At 32.0% G+C, this 19,221-nt stretch overlaps 4 protein-coding genes across 4 annotated transcripts; all 4 read left to right on the top strand.

Moving 5' to 3' along the window:
• The first annotated feature begins 59 nt into the window (after positions 1 to 59).
• Positions 60 to 2,343, top strand: LOC108778258 (probable tyrosyl-DNA phosphodiesterase). The gene is made up of 5 exons (XM_018545390.1): positions 60 to 357; positions 431 to 1,122; positions 1,206 to 1,760; positions 1,877 to 2,081; positions 2,188 to 2,343. Exons 1-5 carry the CDS (start codon positions 283 to 285, stop codon positions 2,341 to 2,343), a joined length of 1,683 nt encoding a protein of 560 aa, XP_018400892.1. The 5' UTR covers positions 60 to 282.
• Positions 2,344 to 2,641: 298 nt separating this feature from the next.
• On the top strand, positions 2,642 to 5,997 carry LOC108778257 (probable tyrosyl-DNA phosphodiesterase). Its single transcript, XM_018545389.1, has 5 exons — positions 2,642 to 2,963; positions 3,276 to 3,976; positions 4,059 to 4,601; positions 4,888 to 5,092; positions 5,866 to 5,997. Exons 1-5 carry the CDS (start codon positions 2,892 to 2,894, stop codon positions 5,995 to 5,997), a joined length of 1,653 nt encoding a protein of 550 aa, XP_018400891.1. The 5' UTR covers positions 2,642 to 2,891.
• A 5,495-nt stretch (positions 5,998 to 11,492) lies between these two features.
• Positions 11,493 to 13,733, top strand: LOC108778418 (probable tyrosyl-DNA phosphodiesterase). The gene is made up of 5 exons (XM_018545593.1): positions 11,493 to 11,714; positions 11,792 to 12,488; positions 12,566 to 13,117; positions 13,214 to 13,418; positions 13,557 to 13,733. The coding sequence occupies exons 2-5, from the start codon at positions 11,848 to 11,850 to the stop codon at positions 13,731 to 13,733; spliced, it is 1,575 nt and encodes a 524-aa protein (XP_018401095.1). The 5' UTR covers positions 11,493 to 11,714; positions 11,792 to 11,847.
• A 2,196-nt stretch (positions 13,734 to 15,929) lies between these two features.
• Positions 15,930 to 18,629, top strand: gkt (tyrosyl-DNA phosphodiesterase glaikit). The gene is made up of 7 exons (XM_018545516.1): positions 15,930 to 16,069; positions 16,143 to 16,220; positions 16,310 to 16,671; positions 16,742 to 17,430; positions 17,511 to 18,053; positions 18,145 to 18,346; positions 18,482 to 18,629. Exons 1-7 carry the CDS (start codon positions 16,057 to 16,059, stop codon positions 18,626 to 18,628), a joined length of 2,034 nt encoding a protein of 677 aa, XP_018401018.1. The 5' UTR covers positions 15,930 to 16,056; the 3' UTR covers position 18,629.
• The last annotated feature ends 592 nt before the right edge of the window (positions 18,630 to 19,221 follow it).

The raw sequence follows: 19,221 nt of genomic DNA, 5'->3' as shown, positions 1-19,221 counted from the left end.
CGTCGATCCTCTATATATACGGATATCTCACGATATTTTATTGCAATATCCTAGTTTATTATTTACTCAGTCGTCTTCAGGATTGCACTTAGAAATCTGAAACAATTTAGGACTTTGTCGAGATTAAGTGTGTTGCGATAGTTGTAATAATTGGTAGTTAATCCATTAAAACGCCACTTTTGCCAACTGTTACGTTATAAGTACTAAAGATTTAAAGAAAAAAAATATATAAAAAGACATAAAAAATTAACAACGGAGGAGATACAAGATATATTCAAGCAAATGGACGTTGCAGGAGCTCAGGCACTTTCTACAGCTTTGACCGATAAAGAACATGAGAGTTTGGAAAGTGACAAAGTTAGTGTAATAAAAAACAAATTTAAATTGCGAAAAACAAACACTAATAATGTATATAATTTTTTTTTAATAGACAAGAAAGAAAAATCAAGAAGTATCAGGAGCTGGCAGTTTCGATATAGAAAAAGTGAGACAAATGAGCATAGAAAGTAATAATTGCACAAATGATAATCAGCAAAATATCGGTGATTCTCAAAGCAGTTCCAAAAACAGTGAAGGAAGTGCAACAACATTCATACTGGAACATATCATGCGTACATATCAAGTTTTTGGTTCCAGAAAGTCAAGGAAGGCAGCTAGAAGAATGGCTATTCAGACGATGAAACAAATTGGGTACACAGCAATGGTTGTGACACCAGGAAAGTTTTCGATAAAACATGCTGCTTCAGCACCTTACCATTTATTTTTCACGAGAGTAGAAAATTCCAAAGAGAATCAACAGTTCTCAATAACTTTCTCTGAGATTCTCGACCGTAGTCTTGGAGAAATTGTTAACAGCCTTCATTTAAGTTTTATAGTAAACGTTGGGTGGTTGTATTTGCAGTATTTGTTGGCTGGCCAACGTACCGACATGACAATTCTGTACAAACATAGAATAAACAATGAGAATTTAAGTAAAAACGTTACTGCAATAAGGGTAGAAAACAAGAGCGATTTCTCTAGCCATCATACGAACATGACGATCCTGCAATATAAAGATGGGATTAGAGTGGTTGTCTCTACTGCTGGCTTGTATCCTGATGATTGGGAAAACAGGACACAAGGGTCCGTTAAATACACTTAAATATTTTTTATTGTTAGTCGTATAATCTTTGTCTGAAAACATCTTTTTATTATATCTCCATTAGATTATGGATTTCGCCTCATCTGCCCTATCTAAAAAATGGATTTACAAATCCTGGTGATGGGGAATCTCCAACGGATTTTAAAAGAGATCTCGTGGGATATCTGAGGGAATATGGAGTAAATGAGCAACCAGAGTTGACGCAATGGATATGGGCGGTGCAGAAGGCAGATTTTTCTAAAGTAAACGTGTTTTTCATCGCTTCTGTTCCGGGTTTTCATAAAATTCCCGAAGCTGATTTTTGGGGATATAGGAAATTGGCACACATTTTATCACGTTATGCTACACTGCCACCAGATGCTTCTCAGTGGCCTATAGTCGCACAGAGTTCTGCTGTAGGCTGCTTTGGTTCAACCATCGAAAACTGGTTGTTGAAAAACATAATTTGGTGTATGTCAAAGGAAATTTCCAAAGGTTTAAAGAACCACCCGAAGTTTCAGTTTATTTATCCGTCAATAGAGAATTATAAGCAAAGTTTTGACTATCAATATTTAAGTACCTCCTTGTCATACAATGAAAAAATGCATTCTAAACAACAGTGGCTAGAATCATATTTATAGTAAGTTTACAATCGTTAATTTTTATTCTATATAAATATTTACGCTTACGTTTTTACATCTTAAAAGCAGTCTGTTTTTTCTACAGAATTTTACATTAATTTCTTAATTTTTATAGTCAATGGAAAGCTGAGCGAACAGGACGAGATCGGACGATGCCTGGTATTAAATCCTACACAAGGATTTCGCCTGATTTAAAAAGCATCCCCTGGTTTGTGCTCACCAGCGCAAATCTGAGCAAAGCTGCATGGGGAAAAATCCAACCATCCGGTTACTATATAGGAAACTACGAGGCTGGCGTCGTATTCATACCAAAATTTATCGTAGGCGCTATATATTATTATTTTAATAATTTCTGATGTATTAACGGATATACATATACATATCGATTAATATTAATTAATACATCTCAAATTTATTTGTATTTAGACTGGCACAACTACATTTCCTATTGGGGATGAAGAAGATTCAGCTGTTCCAGTATTTCCGATTCCATACGATCTTCCATTAAGCCAATATAGACCGGACGATAGTCCTTTCGTCAACGAATTTATCAATACCTGTCTAGAACTCTGTGGGAACTAACGGGAACTGCCGTTGAAACTGATAGAAATAGTCAGCACACGTCACTTTTTCTAGAAGTTTTATGCCATTTTCTATATATAGGATGTATAAAAATTGTTAAATGTTGTTATTTTATTTTTAAAATGCATAACTTAGTTGGTTTTTAGTAGAACTATCGGGAACTGTTGCTAAAAGTGCAAATATTACTTTTATTCTCGTACTTTAGAGGAAATCTGACGTGCCAGATTCGCGTAGTTACACACGAACACTTTGTCAAAGTTTATCTGACACTCGGTATATGATATTCATATCTCGCGATATTTTATCGCGATGTTCTAATCTATAGATGAGTATAATACCTTATACTCAGTCGCCTCTAGGATTGCATTTGGAAACCTGGGACAACTTAGGATATCTTCAGGATAAAATGTACAGTGTAAACAATTGTTAATAATTGATAGTTAATTACTAAAACACAATTTTTGTCTATTACTAAAAAATATTTGAAAGAAAAGATAAAAAGTTATAAGAAATTAACAGCCAGCACAGAGGAACATAAATTCAAACAAATGGCTGCAAGAGTTGAAACACTTTCTGAAGCTTTGACTGGTGAAAAACGTAAGAGTTCGAAAAGTAACAAGGTTAGTAAAAATAAGAATAAAAATAAATAAGAAAATAAAAAATTCTAAATATTAAAAAAAAACCATTGTGTGTGTGATATTAAAAATAACAGGCTTTCTATAATATAAGCTATTACTTAAGCTTTAAATCTTAAATTGTAATTAAGACATTGATCAATCATAGTCTATTATTTTTCTTACATTCAACTATGTCAATTTCTTATGGTTTAAAACTTAAAGTTTATACACTTATTGTAGAATGTGTGTAAGATTTTGATTATGAACCTTAAATTGTGAAAGATGTAGTCAATAAATATAAATTTTTTATATTAGGCAAAAAAAAAAAGTTGCGAGACTTCAGAAGCCGGATCTTCTGATATAGAAAGGAATAGACAGAACAGCACAGAAAGTAATAATTGCATAAATGATCAGCAGAATACCGTTGATTTTCAAATTAATTCTAGTAACAATGAGACAGATGCAAGTTTAAGCATATCTGTAATAGAACATCTGGATACGTATCAAGTTTTTGATTCGAAAAAGTCAAGAAAGAAAATTAGATATAAGGCTATTGATATGATGAGACAAATTGGGTATACAGTAATGGTTGTGAAACCGGGAAGATTTGCAACAAAGTATGCTTCTTCAGCACCTTATCATTTATTTTTTACAAGAATCGAAAATTCCAAAGAAACTTATAATCAACAGTTTTCCATAACTTTCCCCGAGATTCTCGACCGTAGTCTTGGAGAAATTGTTAATAGTCTCCATTTAAATTTTATGGTAAACGTCACATGGTTGTATTTGCAATATTTGTTAGCTGGTCAACGTATTAATATGACAATTTTGTACGGCACAAGATTAGATGATGCGAAATTGAGTAACAACATTACCATGATAGAAGTAGACATGCCGAACAAGTTTGGTTGTCATCATACAAAGATCATGATCCTGCAATACAAAGATGATGGAATCAGGGTCGTCGTCTCCACTGCTAACTTATATTCCAACGACTGGGAAAATAGGACACAAGGGTCTACTAAATATATTCTTAGATATTCTTTATTATTAATATGATGTTTATCCATAATAATCTTTTCATTGTGTCTTGATTAGATTGTGGATTTCGCCTCATTTGCCCCGCTTACCAGAATCCGCGCATCCTAATGATGGGGAATCTTTAACGGGTTTTAAGAAGGCTCTGGAGCGATATTTGAGTAAATATGAACTACCGATTTTGACGCAGTGGATACATGCAGTACGGAGAGCGGATTTTTCAGACGTAAATGTGTTTTTGGTCGCTTCTGTCCCTGGATTTCACAAAGGTGCCGATGTCAATTTTTGGGGATGCAAAAGATTGGCGTACATCCTAACACGCTATGTCACATTGCCACCAGATGCTCCTCAGTGGCCTATAGTTGCACAGAGTTCTGCTGTAGGCTCCTTTGGTTCAACAATCGAAAATTGGTTGTTAAAACACATAATTCAATGTATGTCGAAGGGTTTTTCTATGGGTTTAAAGAATGATCCACAGTTCCAATTTATTTACCCATCTATAGAGAATTATAAGCAAAGCTTTGATTTTGAAAAGTTAATTGCTCCCTTGCCGTATAGTTTAAAAATACATTCACAGCAGCAGTGGCTGGAATCATATTTGTAGTAAGTTATCTTTATTTTTATTTAATCTAAATTTTTGTGCTTAACTTTTTTAATCTTAGGGTGGGTTCAGACTCAGACAGAAAAACATAAAGCAGAAAAGCAGCAATCAATTAAAACTTACACTAGTAGTAAACAGTACAGAAAGTCCAAATCAACGACTACCAGTTAGCACGAGTTCCGATTGGCTGCTGCTTTTCCGCTTTATGCTTTTCTGTCTAGGTTTAATCTGAACTCATTCGTTTTTTCTACATCCAGAATATCAATATTTATTTCTTAATTTTTACAGCCAATGGAAAGCTAAACGAACAGGACGAGATCGTGCGATGCCTCATATTAAATGTTACACGAGAATTTCACCCGATTCGAAAAATATTCCCTGGTTTTTGCTTACCAGCGCAAATTTAAGCAAATCCGCATGGGGAACAATCTATCAACATAGTTATTCTATAGGAAACTACGAGGCCGGTGTCATATTTATACCAAAATGTATCGTAAGTAGAGTTGCAAAATTATACTGTCAAATTCAATTTTATAATTACTTACGGTGAAATTACAGTAAAATGGTAATTTGTTGGTTTCTTACATTTTATACATAAATAGACTATATTTTCGTACTTATGTATAATTAATTAAAAAATTATATAATTATTCACATACACACAATATTTTTTTATTTTATTTTTCATATATGTATTATAATATTATATAATATATTTTTTTTTTTAATCTAGTAAAAACTGTCGTTGACAGTCGCTAAAGTAGCAAGCAACTAAAGTTTTTATAAGTTTATAAGATATAAAAAATATAGTTTAAGATTACTGTCACTTTTTGCTTTCAAAATTTTAGTAAAAAATTTATTTGAAGTTTCTCTAGTTACTACATACTTATATAGTTTGTTAATTATTATTATATAAATATGTTAATAGTATCTCAAAAAATGAAAATTTAAATTAAATAAAAGTGTTTTTAAACCTTTTAATTTAATGACTAAATACTTCTATATCAAATTACTTTATTTCTTCAATTATTTGTTTTCAAATTACTTTATTTTTATAATTTTTTAAAATTACCATTTTACTAGTCTTATAAATTACTGACTAATTTACAATAAACTATTATCGTAAAATTTGATCATTTTCATCTCGTAAGCATTATATTATTATTTTAGTATTATTATTTTTATTACCTATGTGGAAATGTATTTAAGGCGTATGTTTTAGTTGATTGATGTTAATTATTACATCTCAAATTGGTTTGTATTTAGACCGGAACTACTACATTCCCTATTGGGGACGAAGAAGATTCAGCCGTTCCAGTGTTTCCGATTCCATATGATCTTCCATTGTGCCCATATGAATCGAGTGACCATCCTTTCGTTGGAGAATTTCTAATCTGACAGAATATAATTTTTCAGTTGATAATGAAAATAAATGATAGCGATGAATGATACAAATCGGAGCATAAGTCAAACATGAGAATGATAATAGTACAAACAAAGAAACGTAAATTGAAACAATGGAACTTAAAAGAAGTGTTTTAAGCTGTAAATGTGTCTTTACGTTTTGCTCTTCCAATTTGCACTTCTTAAATTTAGCTTTCTCTCAATTTTTTCTTACTCCTCTCACTTACGCATTACGCTCCGATTTTTATTTTCGCCTGCAGAAAAGGCATTCAGTTCCATGAGATATAGAGTATTGATCGGAAGAATATTTTCCGATATTATAGTTTAATAAGGTAAAGAATTTCTATCAATATTTTAATCAATTAATTTTTTGTAATTTTTTACTGTCGCGAGGCGACAGAATAGCTGAATGTTGTCTTTCGCGAAGGCAAATGCGACAGTTTTTCATTGGATGTTATTTATATATTGTAATGCAAAGTATTTTCATCAATTATTATTCGATATTTTACCTGAAAAATTTTTGTTTGAACATTTTTTATCTTTTTATCGTTGATTATCATTACCTAAATGAAGTAAATTGTGAGGTTCGAGTTATCTCAAGAATTTAAAGTCCAAAATGTTCCTACAATATTTGTTATTATATTGTAATATCATGCTGAACGGAATTAGCAGAAATGATATAAAATCTAATTATTTTAATCATGTGATTAATAATTTTATTTATAGTTAAATTTATTTCTGATATAATTATAGATAATGCGGCGATCTTATCTGAAGCGCTAATTACGAAGTTGTAGCGCTAAGCAGTTGTAGATATCGCGTGTTGCTTATCACTACAGTGCATAAAAATGTATAGGAATACTTGAACATTACGTATGTTTGTGGACATCTAGGATGTGTAACGTTTTAATGGCTAAACCATTTATTGCTTTCTTGGCATGAGTCATGAAACGTAGAATGTTGTGTGATTAAGTTTACATACCGACCGTGTTTATTTAAAAGAAATAAAGAAATTCAGAATTAGATATTCGTACTGTCAAAATCAAATTTCTTATGTAAGTTATTTCAGTTATAACAATCAAACTCATTCATGATAATATATTCTATAAGTAATTATGACTATAGTTTGTTATCTGTTAAGTCTCTGGATTTGCAGTATTAAACATATTTATTTAATATTCCAGAAAAGAAACATTGTTCTTTTGTAAATAAATGTTACAATTGTCATGTTAAATATTATTTTATATATGTATCATTTTATATATATGTATTTATTACTATTAAATTAATAATGTAATTGATTATACTTATGAGACACGTAATTTTCAATTACAAATTGAAAAATTAAAAACGTTAATTTTTTTGGCTCATATATATAGTATACATATTGTATTATAATAAAAAAAAAATACATTTTGAAATTAATTTTTTTTGTTGAACAATGGGATCCACTTCGCAATTTTTCAAGTAGTTTTAATATACAATAAATGTTTTTGTCCTGGTAGTTTTTCGTTTTCTGGTTTTGTTTCAATTTTTAATACATTATCTTAATAGCTTCAACAGATAACACATTAGTTCTTTGTTAGGAACTCTAATTAAATCAACACTTAAAACTTTGACTTATTATTTATAAATTTGATAAAGAAGAAAATCGATATGTCATTCTATTTTTCTCTCTACGCTTGCTTTTTATAGTATAATATATAAGACTTTGTACTGCAATATTGCGTCAAGAAATTGTTTCAACGCTATGTAAAAATAATATTAAATAATGCGTTTGTATATATAGGAATTGATTTTAAAGCAATTTTCATATGTAAGATAAAATTTTAAATATGTAAGACGAGAATTAAAAAATTTTTGACATGTATGTAACGTCCGGCCGCCAAAACAACAGCTGACAAGCCGGCTAGAGCCGAAGGGCGCGACAGAGATGATAAGAGCTCAGCGCGTACTATCCATGTCGCAAACATACGACTTCCGAATTCCTAAGCCACGTGCTTTAAGCATGAATTTCTTTTAGCATTTTACATGCCCAATTAATTAATAATTATTTGATCTCTAATTAAATTCAGTATAATCGTCTAAAGCAAACTCACGCACAAGTTGCTAATTTACAACTTATGTAAATATATATATGCATAAGTATATTATACCTTCTTACAAAATTATTAATTATAACGTAATCACAATTAACATCTAGCAGGAAATAGCGAATTATGCTACGCATTAATGCTTCTGTAAATAAGAACAATTGTACTAATATATGTATAACGTGCGCAGCTAAGAACGGCCGCGATGCCGCATATGCCGGAACACGGTCATAAAAGCTCCGAATGCGAAAGCGTGCATATGGATGCATTCTGAGCGCGGGCGATGGTACCATAGCGAAGGTGGGCGGCTCCGAAGAGCACCCTTAATATTAAGTACAAAGATATAATTAGAAATATACATATTATTAGTAATTATATGTCGCCGAAATTTCCAGAATAATGCTCGCCACGGTTATCTCACGTGATAGCAATACTCCCTTTGCCCCTAGACGTCACCCCTTGACGACTATAAAAGGCGATCCTTCGCAGGATTTCACGTATTATTTCCTCTCTAGCGTTCGCCGTTAACACTAGACCAGAGCACGGTAAAACGAATCTTACGAGCAAGCTTCTAAAGCAATTTAAAAGGTAGAGTAACCTTCCGCGAATAATTATTAAATACTTATTGTAAACCAGTCATACGTTTAACTTTTGTAATAAAATATTAATTGAGCACAAATCTTGTGAAATCATTTCATATCATACGAGCACACCAGAGCTGGCAACGGGAAGCATCCACCCCTACCCCTCTCCCCATCGTAATGCGCTCACTCCTTGTGCGCTCAAACACGACTCTTTCTGTTACTCTCTCTCTCTTTTACTAGCTCTCTTCGTGTAATGCGCTCACTCCTTATGCGCTTAAACACGACTCTTTCTCTTTTTCTCGTTCTTATCCACAACTTCCATTCTAACAATCTAACTTCCCACAACCTAAACGTTTCTGTGCCAACCTCTGGGCGACCTTACACGACAATATGCAAACACATTTATAGTCCAAATAAATCCATTCGAAATGTATATAATTAAAGTCTTTATCATTCATTTACAATTCCTTGCTTCTCCGTAGATGGGCAAAAATAAAAAAAGAAAACGCAGTAGGCGAGGCGGCGTCAAACGACAGCTGAGGCGTTTGGCAGCGCAGTTCCACCGACACGGGGACTTCAACTCCGCCCGCGCCGTCTTCGAAAAGTTTCCCTTTCACCCACCTCCTCCTACTTCCCTTCCACCTCCTCCTCCTCCTCCTCCTCTTCCTCCTCTTCCACTTCCTCCTCCTCAACAACAGCTTCCTCATCCTCCTCAACTTCCCAAAAAGCCCTCTTCTCCGCCCCTCCAGGACCTACCAGGCCCACAAGAGTCTATTGCCCACCAAAGGCCACTAACGGGCGAACTCTCTCGCGAGTCGTAAAAATTGAGAGAGTAAATCTAAATATCAAAGTAGAAAAATAATAATAATAGAATAAATATATACATACCATATATCCATTTATACTAAAATTAAAATACGTTTAAACTACTTTCACAGGCTTATTATTTTCTTTACCCTTCGTCTCCCTTCCTCTCGAGCTCTGAATGATGATTTCCTCGCATTCAGGTGAATTTTCTTCACCGATCGGGAACTGACAGAGTCTCGAAAAAAGAGAGGAAATAGAAAAAGAAGCAAAATGGGTACGAGCCAAGGCTCTAGCTCACGCGCCTTTTCAACATAGCGCAGAGATTAAAAACGCGAAAAATACCGTGCGTCGTCGCCCGAACGCGACAAAGTATAACACTTAGGATAACCTGTTGTAAAAAGATTGAAATGTTTGTTTCGTAATTTTTGTTATTGTTTCATAATAAATCTCGTCAATTATTTAGCATAAATATCTTGCTCGACTTCTATAAGCTTTTTATTTTATACATTTTATATTTGGATTCTATTCCTTGGAGTCTCTGTTACTAAACTATTATTCAATTTTAATAAATGTAACACATACCTACATACAATATATTTTCTTATCAATTATAGTACTAATACGATTTACTTGTTAAAAAGATATCTCTCGTATATATGTATACATTTACTATGTAGTAAACAATGCAAGCGCGAAGAGAGCGCTCATTGAATGCTCGGTGAGCTTTCGCACCTTTTTGGTCTATATTTTTGAATATATACGAAATATACTAATCAGACGCAAGAGCTCATTAAGTCGCCAATGAATGGATGTAGTATTGAATGCACCTAGACTTAGAAAAAGCATGCTAGGTCTCCGTTCTCTTTTTTGTTGCAGTCTTACTATTTGCTGACATCAACGAGACGTTCTATTTCAATGAGTTGTCTTTTTTCAAATTCAAGCGAAAACTTTATCTGTTGTATTATACTATATTATTTGTTGTGATTTTCCGGGGATTAAGAGTGTTGTAAATAAAGCTTCTTTTATCTTCTAATCTGTGTGTTTACTCGCTCGATTGCGGAAGTGTTGTGCGCGCGAAATATGCAGTCAAGTCGGAAGCGTGACTGGGCGCGTTCAAGCCGAATAAAGTTGCTCGCTTGCTCGCCGAGCGATTGAATGTGATTGATTGAATCTACAAGGAACAATCAATTATATTCATTAGCTCGGCGAGCAGATTAGCGATTTTGTCTTGAACACGCCCAATATTGCGTCGAAAGCTTTCATCACTCGTTATCATTCGTCATATAGTGTGCATCAAAATCTCTTGCCATTACAGTATATCCGAAAGACAAGACAGCAGGATTGGGTAAGTAAATATTTTTATTAAATTAAATTAAATTAAAGTTAATGGCTTATAAAATTAATAAAATTAAGTTAAAAATTGAAGGAATAAAAAGTTAACTTTAACTGAAGCTAAGTTAAGATTAAATTAACTTCAATTTAAAAAAAGTTAATTTTGAAAACATTATTTTGAAGACCAGAATGTAACTTTTTTTACAATGTGTGTGTGTGTGTGTGTGTGTAATTTTTAAAATTATTTTGAATAACAATTACAAATATACATTTTATAGATAAATTTAATCTTTTTATTCACATATAAGTTATATGATATAATATATTATATTATAAAATACAAAATAATATAAAGAAAAACGGTTTAAATCGAGCGGAGGTTTTTAACAAAACAATAAGAAACAATGATATTTCATTTTTAAAAATGAAAAGTAAAAAATAGATTAATTATGATAGCAAATGATAAGATTTTTTATAAATTATATCGATTTCTATTATTTTGTTTCAATTTGTTAATAGAGTTATTATACAGCACTTGATATCACAAAGATATCCTATCTTCAAGATATCTAGTAATGTCTTATTGGAATATCTTCGGTATTATTTATTGAGTCGTCATTAGGATTGCATTTGAAAACATTGTCTAGGATAATTTGAATTGCGCTATGTGTGTAGTTATCGATAACTAGTGGTTTATTTTCTAAGACGTAAATCTTTGTTTACCGCTATCAAGTATTAAAAATACTAGAAGTAAGAAGATTTGATTTAAAAAGTAAAGAGACATATGAAAGTAAGAAGGAGTGAAACTAAACTCAAATAAATAGATACAGAAGTTCAGGCCCTTCCAACAGTCTTCACCGGCAAAGCAATTCGCAAAAAAAAAAAAGGCATCGAAGTTAGTGAAATTAAAAATAAGTTTGTAAACTTTAAGTTGTGAAAAATGAGAACAATAAATATAAACTTATTTAATAGGCAAAAGAGAAAAATCAAAAGATATCAGGATCCGATTCTTAACTATTACGAAGAAGATGAGACAGAAAATGAACATAAAGAACGATACTCGCAAAAATAATCAGCAGAATATCAGCAACCATCGAAGCAGTTGTAGAATTAAAAGTTCAGGAACATCTATAAACATGAGTTCCATCATGAATATATTTCAAGCTTGTAAAACGCAAAAATTAAGAAAGAAAATTAGTAAGAAGGCCATTAAGATGATGAGACAATTGGGCCACACGATCGTGCAACCGGGAGAGTTTGCCATAAAATATGCTTATTCAGCACCATATTATTTATTTCTGACGAGAATTGAAAATTCCAAGGAGACTTATAAACAAGATTTCTCTATAACTTTCCCCGAGATTCTCGACTGTAGTCTTGGAGAAATTGTTAACAGCCTTCATTTAAATTTTACCGTAGATATCGAATGGCTATGTTGGCAGTATTTATTGGCTGGCCAACGTACTGACATGACGATTCTGTACAGCGACAGAATATATTATCAGAAAAAATTAATTAACAATATTACTGTAGTAAAAGTAAACATAGAAACCGAGTTTAGTTGTCATCATACCAAGATGATGATCCTGCAATACAAAGATGATGGAATTAGAGTGATTGTCTCCACTGCCAACTTGCGTTCTATCGACTGGGAAAACATGACACAAGGGTCTGCTAAATATTCTTAAACATTTTCTGTTGTTAGTGATGTTTGTCTATGAATATTTTTTATTGTGTTTTCACCAGATTGTGGATTTCGCCTCATCTGCCTCGGTTACTAGAATCCGCAAATCCCAGTGACGGGGAATCTCTAACGGGTTTTAAAAAAGATCTCGTGCGATATCTGAATAAATATGGAGTAAATGAGCAACCGGTGTTGATGGAGTGGATATCAGTAGTGCAAAAGGCGGATTTTTCTGAAGTAAATGTGTTTTTCATCGCTTCTGTTCCTGGGATTTATAAAAAGAACGAAGCCAATTTTTGGGGACACAAGAAATTGGCGCACGTTCTATCGTGTCATGTGACATTGCCATCGGATGTTTTTCCGTGGCCTATAGTTGCACAAAGTTCTTGCATAGGTAAACTTGGTTCTAATTTTGAAAGTTGGTTGTTGAAAGATATAATTTCGTGTATGTCAAGGGAGACTATTAACAATACAAAGGGTGATCTGGAATTCAAATTTATTTATCCATCAATTCAGAATTACAAGCAGAGCTTTAGTTATCAAAATTTATCTTGGTGCTCGCCTTACAGTCAAGAAAAGCATTCTAAGCAGCAGTGGTTAGATTTATATTTGCAGTAAGCTACAATTGTTTAATTTATTTTGTTCAAATATTCATGTCTTGTCTAGACGTGATCTATTTTTTCTATAAAATTTTATATTTATTTTTATAGTCAATGGAAAGCTGAGCGAACAGAACGAGATCGTGCGATGCCTCATATTAAATCATATACGAGGATTTCGTCTGATTTAAAAAGCATCCCCTGGTTTGTGCTCACCAGCGCTAATCTGAGCAAAGCCGCATGGGGAAAGATCCAATCATCCGGTTACTATATAGGAAACTACGAGGCTGGCGTTGTATTCGTACCAAAATTTATCGTAGGCACTATATATTATTATTTTAATGATTTCTGATGTATTAACGGATATACATATACATATTATGAAAATGCGTTTAAGGCATATGTTTTAGTCGATTAATATTAATTAATACATCTCAAACTTATTCGTGTTTAGACTGGCACAACTACATTTCCTATTGAGAATAAAGATTCAGTCGTTCCAGTATTTCCGATTCCATACGATCTTCCATTAAGCCAATATGAATCAAATGATGGTCCTTTTGTTGTAGAATTTTGCAATTCTCTTCGCTGGACTAGATGGATGCGTTCAACAGAAAAAGTAATTTTTTAATTATTGTAAGATTTTTCAGTATGATTGGTTTTACTCTTAACTCCTACTGGATCTAAATGTATAAGCCAATCATAATTTTGGAAAAATTTGGTTATTTTTGATTAATATTTTTTCTGAGTAAGGCAATACAATTTCAACTACATGGTAGAATTCTATAAACAAATTAAGATCGATTACGAATCTAATTTCAAGTTTCCAAGTCCTAGTTTGACATTCTAATCTCATTATAAGGAGCTATAGGATATTATTATAGTAAAGGATACACCAAATAGGAAGAAACTAAATTTAAACCTCGAAAAGTGGAAAATCTTATTTTGTTCAAAATTATAGCCTATTCGATATTGTATTATCTTATTTTATATTTTATCAATTTGCTGTATAGAGAGAAAAAATTTAATTATATATTTATTTTGATTAAAGAAATTTTTAATATTTAAATCGCGTGTTTGACTTCTAGTAACATTCAAAAAGTAATTTGGTTTTCTTAAAAAAAAAAACTCAATAATAATACACTTCAAAATATTAATGTTTTATATTTAACAAAGAATGTATAATTATCAGATTAGACTTATTTTTGTATTCAATTTTGTAACAATGTATTATTTAAAAAATATTACATTATTACGAAAGAAATGTTGATTGTTCTAGATATTTGTTGAAGAAAAGTGTACAGATCAAATGGAAGCATCGGATGAAGAAGAAACTCAGGAAAGTAATGATTTTTCCAAGAAAAATAAAATTTCTAATAATTTGTCTAAAAAAACATCCTCGAAAAGAATAAAATTAGAAAATCAATGTTTAGAGGGAACATTTCAAAATTCAGAAACTTATGCAGTAGCTTTAAAAAGCAAACAGAACGATAAAATAGAAGATTTTGGAAATTTTATTTCGCAAAAGTTAAGAAGTTACGATGAATTAACACAAAATATTATTAAAAATGAAATTGTAACCATATTTTTAAATGTCGATAGAAACATTAACAATGTTCCATATGAACTTGTTTCAAATGTTGATACTCTACTAGAAAAAACAGATATATAACTTTTTATATTTTCTCGCAAAATACAATTTCAGAACCTTCTATTTCGAAGTTTATATTATCAAATGCAACACAGCATTCTTCCATTAATGTTATTATGTTAGATGATCGACATTCTTAGTGAACTAAAACATAACTGTAATACAACTTATTTAGTGAGCAACATGGAAAGAACAATGATATATCTTATGAAAACAATATGTTACATAATTTTAAGGATACTTTAAAAGGACACAAATATGTTTCTCCGTTACATTATATATATAATTATAATAATTATTAAAAAATGTAATCTAATATATCATATTTAAAAAAACTGATAAAAGCGAATAAAAATGAATACAATTGATATTCAAATTTAAACACTATATGTATTCAAATACATCCGTTTGTTTCCAATAGGAGGAAAGTTTTATTTAATTCTATTAATTCAATTATTTAGTTGTAGTCGAACTTTCCGAAATTACGTATTCAATGTCTATTCGATTCAATACAATTTTCGGGGAATTCTCATACCGGTTTGTACTTTTTTGCATTTATTTGTGTTTTTCCTTTTATTCTAGAAAAGGAATTTTTATTCCGTAGGAAAACGATCAAATAGCATGAGAAATACGAAATAAGCGTTCCATCGGTAACTCCAGTCGGTAAAATCTTCTTAACATGAAACACAGCCGGAACTGTTTAATCGTAATACTATTATTATGATTTAATTTATTAATATTGTTAAATATATTGTTACGTGCTAGTAATAAATACTATGTCAAAATTAACTGAACAGTTATTAATATTTAAAAAAAAAATTTCTGCATTTATTTTTGTAAATATATACCTGTATAATTATAGATGATAAATTTTATGCAAGATTTCGTTATATTATTTCATAAGCGTTATTCTATTAGAATACACGAACCTTGGCTTTATTTAATTAATTATATTTCTGATATGAGTAGGTATATTATAGGTCCATATAAATTATAGATAACGATTTTATCTGCAGTACCGAATCCGGCTATAAAGTTTCAGTTTCAAAGTAATTGTAGATGGCGTATTGCTTCAGTTCGTTTTAGATTAGTTTCTCTAGTCCGTTTGTAGAGTTCTCTTCTAGGATGAGTAACGTTTTATGAAATCATTTATTGTTTTCTTGTCAAATATGGAATGCCATATGATTACGTTTACATAATATAATTTGAAAGATATAAGGAAATTCAGAGTTAGACATTCGTGACTGACGTCAAGCATCAACGTTTCCTGTGTAAATTTCTTGGTTTAATCTTAACTATAACGATGAATTCTATAGGTAATGATGATATTTATAGACCTGGCACAAGATTTTGGAATATTTTATTTATGTATTTTTTTGATTTTTGCAGAAAAGAAACTTTGCCCTTTTATGGAGAAATGTTACCGAAAAAATCCGATTCACTTCGGTGAAATGTCACATCCTCATTGTAACTATTTGTATATTTTTTAATATTAATTTTATAATATGTAATCATATTATTATCGAATATTTTAATAATTGTCACTTTAATTTTAGTGGAAGAGCTACTGGTAGATCAGTTGGATGGCACAATAGAAATACCAGAAGTGCTCCATTTTGCATGTAATGATCGTTCACAATTGTTAGATCAATTGAAAGTATTGCAAATTGTGCTTAGAAGAGAGAGAAACAAAAATAAGGACAATCAGTCTGGAATTGGTAATTCATCTTCTAAAGCACCATCTTCTTCTACTACTAATGTATCAAGCACTAAAGAAGATTTGAAGGGTAAAGTAGAAAGACATAAAAAAGCTACAGTGCAAAAGAGGCAAGATAAACTTAAGCAGATGGATGCAGAAGCTCAGGCACTCTCTGAAGCTTTGATCAGAGAAGAATGTGAGAACCATTTGGAAATCAAGGTTAGTGAAATTTAGAATAAATTTGTGAATTTTAAATTATAAAAAGTAAATAAGTAAACTTATTTATTAGACAAAAAAGAGGAATATGGAGGCATCAGAAGTTGGTTCTTCTGTTACAAAAAAAATGAAACAGATGAGCATAGAAAGCAGCAATTGCACTAAAGATAGTCAGCAGAATATTAGTGACTCTCAAAGCAGTTCTAAAAGTAATGAACAAAGTTCAGGAATATCTGTCATGGATATGTATCAATCTTGTAATTCTGAAAAATCAAGGAAGGAAATTAGGAAGAAGGCTATTCAGATGATGAGACAATCTGGGTATACAGTGTCTGTTGTAGAACCAGGAGAGTTTGCAGTAAAATTTGCCTTTTCAGCCCCTTACCACTTATTCTTCACGAGAGTTGAAAATTCAAAAGAGACTTATAATCAACAGTTTTCCATAACTTTCCCCGAGATTCTCGACCATAGTCTTGGAGAAATTGTTAACAGTCTTCATTTAAATTTTATGGTAGATGTTGGATGGTTGTGCTTGCAGTATTTGTTAGCTGGTCAATGTACTGACATGATGATTCTGTATGGTGATAGAATAGATCATGAGAAATTGAAGAACAACATTACCATGATAGAAGTAGACATGCCTACCAAGTTTGGTTGTCATCATACGAAGATTATGATCCTGCAATATAAAGATGATGGGATCAGGGTGATTGTCTCTACTGCTAACTTGTATTCTGACGACTGGGAAAACAGGACACAAGGGTCTACTAAATATTTTTAGATATTCTTTATTATTGATATGATGTTTGTCCATAATGATCTTTTCATTGTGTCTTGATTAGATTGTGGATCTCGCCTCATCTGCGTCGGCTATCAGAATCTGCAAATCCCAATGATGGGGAATCTCCAACAGGATTTAAAAAGGATCTCGAGCGATATTTGAATAAATACAGACATCCGGCATTGACGCAGTGGATATGTGCGGTACGGAGGGCTGATTTTTCGGATGTGAATGTGTTTCTTGTTGCTTCTGTTCCTGGGACTCATAAAGATAACGAAGCCGATTCTTGGGGATATAAGAAGTTGGCACATGTCTTATCGCGTTATGCCACATTGCCACCAGATGCTCCTCAGTGGCCTATAGTTGCACAGAGTTCCAGCATAGGCAGCCTTGGTCCAAATTTCGAAAGCTGGTTATCGAAAGATATAATTCCGTGTATGTCAAGGGAGACTACAAAAGGTTTAAAGAGTCATCCGCACTTTCAATTTATTTATCCTTCGATAGAGAATTACAAGCAAAGCTTTGATTGTCGAAATGCATCGTGCTGCTTGCCGTATAGTGCAAAAGTACATTCTAAGCAACAGTGGATAGAATCATACTTATAGTAAGTTGCAATTGTTTTATTGTCACTTTATTCTTCTTCTTAGAAGTGATTTTTTTCCTAGAATTTTTTTCATAGAATTTGATATTTATAGCCAATGGAAAGCTAAGCGAACAGGACGAGATCGTGCGATGCCTCATATTAAATCCTACACAAGAATTTCGCCCGATTTGAAAAACATTTCTTGGTTTGTACTCACCAGTGCGAACCTAAGCAAAGCTGCATGGGGAGTCCAACGAAATAATCATTACATAATGAGCTATGAAGCAGGCGTTATATTCATACCAAAACTTATTGTAAGCAACGTATTATTATTTAATAGTTTATAACATGTTAGATGTGTTATGAATATGTATTACAGAAATGTACTAAAGACGCATATTTTAATCGATTAATATTAATTATTACATCTGAACGTCGTTTGTATTCAGACTGGGACAACGACGTTTCCTATTGAAGACGAAGAGGATCCAGCCGTTCCGGTATTTCCGATTCCATACGATCTTCCATTGTGTCGATATGAATCGAGTGACAGTCCTTTCGTCTGCGAATTTCTGAGTTCTTTGGGCAGAATGTAATTTTTCAGCTGATGATATTAATCTCATGAAAGTCCTCTTTTTCGTTTTTTTTTTCAATGAAGTAATATTTTGCATGTTTATTTTGCTGTGTTTGTATATTTATTTATATATGTATTTTTACAAAATAATGAAGTATTAAATGCCAATTTTTTGTAAACCTTTCCTTTGAAACTTTTAGAAGCGAATAGGAAAAGCAATAGTTTACTTTAATTTATAGAATTCACAACTTTGATCACAGATATTAGAAATTAGGTGTCGATTTAGCTACTTCATAATTTTTATTATTTATATCTATAGATGTTATTTTTAATGATTCGATACTTAATCGAGAAATATATATGATATAGGATTATTTATATACGGGAGAAAAAACAAGGAAGTAATAAATTGTTAGAGAATTCTCGTATAGCGCCTGACTTTTTCCTCAGTCTTGATTTCGCGACGAATTCGTGTCCGTCGCTTTGGACGCGTTTTCCATAAAACATCAGCACGAAAGCGCTTCCTCAATGCGAGAACCGAAACGTAATATTAGCGTTGTCCGTACATGCTTAGCCTTCAAATGGCTGCTAATCAAATCATGATATATATATATA

The sequence above is a fragment of the Cyphomyrmex costatus genome, unplaced genomic scaffold (assembly GCF_001594065.2).
Source record: "Cyphomyrmex costatus isolate MS0001 unplaced genomic scaffold, Ccosl1.0 scaffold5, whole genome shotgun sequence".
Taxonomy (NCBI): Eukaryota; Metazoa; Arthropoda; class Insecta; order Hymenoptera; family Formicidae; genus Cyphomyrmex; species Cyphomyrmex costatus.
Note: the sequence above shows the minus strand (reverse complement) of the source record. Positions and strands in the feature narration are given on the sequence as shown.